Below are 8,103 nucleotides of genomic sequence, written 5' to 3'. Positions count from 1 at the left end.
GTGTCGGCCATTGCGAGTATTAAGACGGGTACAGCCAGAAATCACCAGGATCTGCTGTATGAAATCTTGTTCGCCAATTCAAGAGTGGTTAGGCAAGGGAAAAATGTTACATTCATGTGGGTCCCAGCACATTCAGATATCCCGGGAAACGAGAGAGCAGATATGTTGGCAAAAGAAGCAGTCAAAAAGGGAAGTGTTGAAATTAATATTAAGTTATCAAAGTCAGAGGGAAAGGGCATTGTGTGGGGAAATATCAATAAAGAATGGCAGCAGCACTGGGATCAGGAGAGAAGGGGGAGACATTTACATCGGATACAAAATAGAGTAGGCAGTGTAAGAAAGAGGGGAGGAAACAGAAGAGAGGAGGTTGTAATATCAAGATTAAGAATAGGACACAGCAATTTACGCAGCACGCTTCATCTTATAGGTAAACATCCAACCGGTCTTTGTGAAATCTGTCGGGTACCAGAAACCTCAGAACACATTATCATTAACTGCAGTAAATATAGGTCGGAAAGGAAGGATATGATGGAGGAAATGGGAAGATTGGGGATAACAGGAGCAGGATTGAGGGATGTACTGGAGTGTGGTGCTAGTGGGCAGGGGAGGAGATGTTTTATCAACTACCTTCGGGGAACGGGACTGATAATAAAAGTGTGACAGGCAATAAGCTGTAGGAGTTCAAAATAGAGTAGGCAGTGTAAGAAAGAGGGGAGGAAACAGAAGAGAGGAGGTTGTAATATCAAGATTAAGAATAGGACACAGCAATTTACGCAGCACGCTTCATCTTATAGGTAAACATCCAACCGGTCTTTGTGAAATCTGTCGGGTACCAGAAACCTCAGAACACATTATCATTAACTGCAGTAAATATAGGTCGGAAAGGAAGGATATGATGGAGGAGATGGGAAGATTGGGGATAACAGGAGCAGGATTGAGGGATGTACTGGAGTGTGGTGCTAGTGGGCAGGGGAGGAGATGTTTTATCAACTACCTTCGGGGAACGGGACTGATAATAAAAGTGTGACAGGCAATAAGCTGTAGGAGTTAACTTACTCCGAAAGGTGGCAGTAATGCAACTTTCAAGGATGCAAGCTGCCGTTAAACAACACGGAAGAAGAAGAAGAAGAAGAAGGCCGCTTGAGCTGGTCATAGGATGTAACCCGGAAGCTATACCGCACAAGTGGAGGAGCTAGTGTCGCAGTTCTGTGGTCGCTAATGCCGATAGTTGTTTATCTTGGACACGGGTGGGTCCTATGATCCCACCGTCGTCCCATCGTCCAGAATTTAATCTTCAATACAACGTAGCGGTGGCTATTTGGCTCGCTTGCTAATTAGTTAGCTCGTCATGTCTCAAGACGGATTTCCTCCTGCTGCAGCAAGAACTCCTGTTAGCAGTAATGCCTGGTCCGTCCATTATTTATGTCGTTCCCTATCTGTTCACACATGCGATGCACCTAGCTACTGGATAAAATTAAAACCCTGTATTAGCTATTTACGCGCAGCTAGCTATATTTAGCTAACTTATTATTGGGTCTGTATTAAACTTCAGTATACAAGGTACTAACTTCTGACTCTCTTAGCTAACGTTAGATCTGACTTGCTAGTTTTAGCTAAATGATACGTTTATGTTCACATAGTACAAAAGCATCTTGCTACTTGCTTTTTAGCGACTGGATATAAATCATCAATTAAATATTGATAGCTAACCGTTTGTTATTATAGTTTACTGTCCAGCCAACTAACGAACATGTTTGAGATCAAGTTATGATTGCCAGTGCTTGCTATTTTATTTTCGCACACAGCTTGGGCTTGAAAGAACCGCCTTCTCCTTGCCCTGCAAAAACTCCCATTCAAATTCTTCACGAATATGGCACAAAGATGGGAAACTTACCCGTGTATATCATGGAAAAGGCTGAAGGAGTAGTCCACAACCCTAGTTTCGTTTTCAGCGTCAAAATAGGAGATGTTACCTGCACAGGTACGTAATGTTTCAGAGAAGCAGTGCCCTGTTGATGGAAAGTTTAGCTGGAATTACAATTAATATTATTGTTACTATGGATGTGTATTAGGGTAATTATCACCATTTTTACAGCTGGCCTATATTGTTTGTTTACCCAGCGCCCTGGCCGAGCCCCAACGTTTAAATATAATTGGTTTAATCTGCAGTTTTATTTAATCAGTTTAGGTTAAGTGCTTAACTCATATGGCAGTGCTCGATTAAGTAGTCCAACCTGGAACCTTCTGGTACTTTTTTCAACAACTTACTGTCAGGGCTGTGCTCGTTCAGGGAGTGTTAGAGCTTGTTTCTACCTCCACACTGCAGGTCAGGGGCCAAGTAAAAAAGCGGCAAAGCATCAGGCCGCTGAAGCCGCCCTGAACATTTTAAAAATTGAGCCTGGACCGAAGTGAGTTTGGAGCATCTTGTTTTACAGTCATAAATCTAAAAAGGTGATGATGCTTTTGTCAGTGTGTGGCTTTATCACTCCCTTCTGCTTTCCCTGCGACAGCCCCATCCCAAAGAATGAAGATAATGGCGTTGCAGTGGAGTCACACAATCAAAATAATCCTATAGGTGTTCTACAGGTAATGAAGTGACTGTTAGTAATGCATTTTTTTTAAAAGTGGCTTTCATTTTACAGTCTCAAGGTGTATAGAACAGCACACTATTTTGGGAAAATGACAGATTTCATTGCACACCACAAGGAATTTAAAATTTAAATAATCAGAAAAGACAATGTCTCACAATGTCCCACAGGGCAATTACAGATCAACAGTCGAAAGGCCATTGGGGGGGGATACTGCATATGAAGGGATACTGCGAGTTGTGCCTGATTATCAATTTCAAGTGTTCTTTTGGGGATAATCTGGTACTGCCAAGCTTGGTTTGTTTTCTAGTTAATATCAATGAACATGTAAAGTGAATAACGTGACTTTTGTTGCTGTCTTCCCTTAAACATAAGTTCATATCTTATGTTAAGAGTTTGATGCTTTTATAAAGTTAGTAAATACAGTTTCAAATAAAATGCATCAGTTTCAATGTGACATCTATAGTGCAAGGAGATTTCCGAAGCAAACAAAAAACAAAACAAACAAAAAAAGAACTGTCATGTGACTTATGTCTGGTAGAATAGCTGAAAATCTTTTTTTTTTGTTTTGTTATTTACTACACAAATGATTACACAGTTAGATGAAGGATAAGATATTTAACAAATTACAAAGTTTGAGAACTTGGTGGAGATGGAGAACTTCTATCGTGGCAGTCATTTAGTGCATTTTCAGTATATCAGTGTTTCTGCTTACTCTCGATATCTTTCATATTTTTTATTATCTGCACTTTCTGCCCAATTTTTCTAGCTCTAACTAGTCCTACAGTTTTTGCACTACATTCATACTTTTTACTCCAAAATGACCGGCTAGTTCCAGACATTGTTGCTTGTATTCAGATTTTTTGAAATATTCAAAACTTTTTGAAATATTCAACTTTTTGTGAGCAATTTTTCCCCATAGGAAAGCATTATAGAATGTTAATTTAGGCGCCCCCTAGAGTCCACAAAACATGTTGCTCATACCCATTGGTAAGAGAGCCCACACAATTCCTTCAGGAATTGTAACCTTTCTAGTGTTTAATCACAGTTTTCACCTTCCTCTGCTTTTCATTGGTCAATAAGTGTTCCCTTATTTACGGTTAGTAGCATTGCCTTCAAGTCTGACAATGTTTTGGCTTTTCATACCGCAGATGTAAATTACTTTAAAGGAGAGGCATTTTTGGAAGTTCTTTGAATTCTTTGGCGATGGGTAAATGATGTTGTTGAGGAGCTGGGTTTTCAATGGGCTAGGTTTTTGAAGGTTACGTTCCTGCTGAATTCCACCTGCTCCTCCACAGGAACTGGCACTGCAGCGGGGGTGGCGTCTCCCTGAATACTCGGTCTGCATGGAAGCAGGCCCACCTCACAAGAGAGAGTTCACCATCACCTGCCGAATGGAGGCCTTGTCAGAAACTGGTGAGTCGCCCCTCGTCTTTGTTAGTGAATTGTCTGCAGTGATATCAGTATCAAATAGAAGTGTAGGTTTTTATGCCTCCAGTGTTTTGGAGATGTCTTTGTGGTTTAGTTTGTAATGCATTGAAAAGCATAGTTTATTACGGCACAGCCTAGCCTGGAACCAAAGTCTTAAGTATCATTGTCTAGGGGTAAATGAAGCTAGAAGAATGCATATAATATTCAAGTAGGAATGTTCAAGGCTAATGTGGGTGTGCTGGGGCGTTGCTGGGAAGATGCTTGCTGAGGAGTGCTTACCACCAATGGCAAGGACCAGTCCATGTTCTGGACTTAGTGGAATGCATGAATATCTTTTTTGATATTCATAAAGATTCTTATTAAAGTGTAAGTTTTTTTTTTTAAGCCTAAACCAGAGACGCAAAAAATACATAGAGGGGAAAGTAGGAGAGCCCCATGTACACACACAAGTAAACAGGGAAGCCATCTTGTTCAGATTTGTTTCAAAATCTTCTCACATCACTTTATTTTCAGCATTTAGGCGTCATCTTCCAAGTACATGATGTGTGTATTGTGGAATGTGGAAACTGGACTAAATGCACCCTATGCACACCTATCTAACATTTTTCTATATTTTATAGAGTACATGTTTTTCATGTAAGACTTGCATGCCCGCACATCTAATTGCCCACTGGGACAGATTAATTGTATTTTACGCTAATGCAAACTGACCTATAATAAAGTCTACCATCTATGAATACCATAATCTCAACCAAGAGAATGGACTTTTGGCAGTATTGCTACATTGCATTACATGGACCTGCTTTTATCTGCTATAGGAACAGGAAATTCCAAGAAGTCTGCCAAGCGGGACGCTGCAGAGAAAATGGCAGCAAAGATCCAAGCGCTGTCTGGCTGTCCCGATATGCCGTGGGTCTGTAAAAGTTCACCTCCTTCTGAGTTCATTAGTTTGAAATGCTAGTGTGGCACATTTTATTCTGCTATCTATGTCAGTGCTCTTGTCTACAGAATTGAGTCTTTATTAACCCTTTAAGTTGTAAGAACACAAAATGTGATTAGAATGTTCTTAAAAGAACACTAATGCTGATGTAGCAATCACTTATGGTAAATGAAATCAGTGGAGTTCTGTAACACTGACTTAGAATTTTTTTAAAAGACATTCAAAAAAACCTACTCTTCAAAGAGTTAGCTGCATAGTGTGTCAGTATCCCGTATGTGTGTTTGTGCATTCAGACACCGAGGCCTACTGTGAGGCTGGAATGTTTGCAAACATCTTCAGGAGAGAACATTTCAATGCTGAGAAGGAATCCCCTCAGCATTCCAAACACAGACTATGTGCAGATGATTCTGGAGCTATCCAAGGAGCAGGGCTTTGAAGTCACTTACTTCGACATTGGTGAGCTGCCTGCTGGGCCACAAAGTATTCCTACTATTATGTATTCCTCATAACAGAATGCAGCTTATTAACTGTAGGAGCTGTACACTTGTAACCAGTAAAACAATCAGCGTGAATCTAGTGCAAGATTTTGCAGTTACATTATTCACTGTGAATCATCAGCCAATATTTACATGCGCTGCTAGTGTACCCGCTTACACACTTAAGTTTACTTCATTATAAGCGGCTAATGTTTCTGTGGAGAGCGTTGATGTCTGAGTGCCCGTGGGGCTTGTTTGGCAGATGAGCTGACGGTGAACGGGCAGTACCAGTGCCTGGCAGAACTGTCCACCATACCGGTCACCGTGTGCCACGGCACTGGCATCTCCTGCGGCAACGCGCACAACGACGCGGCGCACAGCGCTCTCCAGTACATCAAGATCATGGCGTCCATCAAGTGAACCCGCGGGAGAACCGCGCGCTTCACAAAGCGCTCATCCACGCTTTCGCCGACTCGCAGACAGGGTCGAGGAAATCCTGCTGAGACAAAAAGGAAAAAATAAGGTATAGTTTCAACAGGGTCAGTTTTCTGGAAAAAAAAGTTGACTGAATAGTGATTAAGTGTACTATTTCTTAAATTATGCTTATTACAGTAAGTTATTGGACAATGTCAGTAAGGAGATGAAAATGAACCCAGAGTAACATAGAGGGAAATTTCTAATTCTCTCCTGGTTTTACCTTTTTCAGTGACATGCCCTTTTATTGTGCTAGTGTGGTGTGTTCTTAGCCATTGTTTTCACATCCAGTGTACAGTAACTAGCCTTCACTGTCACATACCAGAATTCTTTCAGTATTTTTTCACGTTGCAGTTTGGAAAATTTTAATAGGCCGGCATATTATGGTTGAGATGTAATTTTATTATGAAATTTTGTTTTCTGGTTGTTAGAGGATTACTGATGAGCTATACAGGAAGAGGGCAGGCATTAGGCAGCTTGAGTGTTGGATGATGCATTTCTTTTCAAAAAATGAAAACATTACATGCCTTGGCCATGAGGAGACAAATAATTAATAAAAAAAAGACAGGAATAAATGTCATAGTTCATAAGCCGAACCAAATTTGTGGTTCCATCTTCCGTTTCACAAGTACTGGGGAATGGCATATGCAGAAGAGTTTAAGTTTTAGAAGTGCTGGAATTCTGGGTTTTGCTCAGACTTTACATACTTGGAGCAGTAGGAATATCTGCTTTATCTGTAGAAATGAGTGATGATTCTTTTCATTTCCAAATCTTGTGTGGCATTATGTCAATGTCATTTGCGCTTATCAAAATGTATGTAATATCAAACAGTTCTTAGAGTAATCTGCACCATATTAAATAAAGGGAAATTGTATAATTATATATAATTGATTCACTGCACTGCGGAGTGCTGCAGTGCTTCACTTTTTCCTTGTTTTTAACTTATAAAAACCTATTTGTCATGACAGATAAATAGGAAGTTGCAATAAAATATGAAAATTACTTTGAAGTATGTCAACCCCTTCTAAAGGAATTAGTACTTTTAATGAATATTGTTCTCATAAACCAGATGGGCAACGAAGGGCCGTATATTGTGTCTGGTTGTCCTGCCAACTTCTGGCCTTTATTACTTAATGAGACCTAACTTTTACACCATCTGACATTTTAGCTATATTTCTTGATAAGCGCATGAATGACAAACACTTGTTCTTGTGTTCCTATATGAAATGTTTTACTGTGAATTAGGTATATACGACCAATGAGCTCATTAAGCCTGGTTCATTGGTGGGAACAAAAACCTGCATACACACCTGCCCTCCAGGTCCAGAATTACCCACCCCTGACATAAGCCGCGTTTCCACCGCAGGAACTTTACCCCGGAACTAGGAACCTTTTGAGGAACTCAGTGCGTTTCCACCGCAGGAACTAGGGTCTACATTTAGTTCCGGGGGCTTTATTTTACCCCGCAAAAGGTTCCTGCTCGGGGGGTAGTACTTTCCGAAAGTACAGGAACCTTTTGGGTGGAGCTTGCAGCGCTGAACATTTCTGATTGGTCGAGTACTCGCAGCATTTTTTTGTGTTTGTTTTCAGGCGCCATGTTTAAAAATATGCAGCCGCAAACCAATTTATTTTCATAATAACTTCAAATCAAATTTGTTATTCGGCGCAGTAGGCTAGTTTTGGTTATAGCCTGCCAACGTCTTGGAATTATAACGTGTGCTCTTCTGTTCTTTTCTTGCTTTAGTATTCGTTTTATTAATTTTTTTTATAAAAAGCATCCGTGCTGGGACAGCATATTACGTACCAAAACATTCAAACGGATTAATTCGGTTGCTGAATATTTTCTTCTATTTTCTTTGTTAGCCCGTTGTAATTGACTCCAAACGTTTGATACAGGTAGTTCTGCGTAATTCACATTGGTGATACAGTAAAAGCAAACTGGAAATCACCTTCCGCACTTTTTGTCAGGGTAAAATAACAGGTTAATTCTAGTAATCGTCCCGTTAGCTTTTTCAGACTGCCGTAATTTTACTCTGCCATTCTTCAATTCCACAAAAAGACCAGGAAGACTATGGACTAATTTATGGTGCATGGTTCGCATCTGGAGGGCACACTTCGCTGCTCGGCTAGCAGTAACTTCGAAGGAAAGCAAACGGTGGCTGTACCACTACTAATTTAAATTTTCACGAAAGTC

At 40.4% G+C, this 8,103-nt stretch overlaps 1 protein-coding gene across 2 annotated transcripts; it reads left to right on the top strand.

Annotated features, from left to right (window-relative positions):
- The first annotated feature begins 1,153 nt into the window (after positions 1-1,153).
- prkra (protein kinase, interferon-inducible double stranded RNA dependent activator) lies at positions 1,154-6,911 on the top strand. 2 transcript variants are annotated; one of them, XM_035411374.1, is made up of 8 exons: positions 1,154-1,407; positions 1,806-1,981; positions 2,327-2,408; positions 2,511-2,586; positions 3,887-4,004; positions 4,838-4,932; positions 5,253-5,415; positions 5,698-5,855. In XM_035411374.1, exons 1-8 carry the CDS (start codon positions 1,349-1,351, stop codon positions 5,853-5,855), a joined length of 927 nt encoding a protein of 308 aa, XP_035267265.1. In that variant the 5' UTR covers positions 1,154-1,348. The 2 variants fall into 2 exon arrangements, with proteins under 2 accessions (XP_035267265.1, XP_035267267.1); XM_035411376.1 differs by lacking the exon at positions 1,154-1,407 and adding an exon at positions 1,418-1,560 and having other exon boundaries at positions 5,698-6,911.
- The last annotated feature ends 1,192 nt before the right edge of the window (positions 6,912-8,103 follow it).

This window comes from Anguilla anguilla, chromosome 3, assembly GCF_013347855.1.
Source record: "Anguilla anguilla isolate fAngAng1 chromosome 3, fAngAng1.pri, whole genome shotgun sequence".
Classification (NCBI taxonomy): domain Eukaryota; kingdom Metazoa; phylum Chordata; class Actinopteri; order Anguilliformes; family Anguillidae; genus Anguilla; species Anguilla anguilla.
This window is presented reverse-complemented; position numbering and strand designations above follow the sequence as displayed.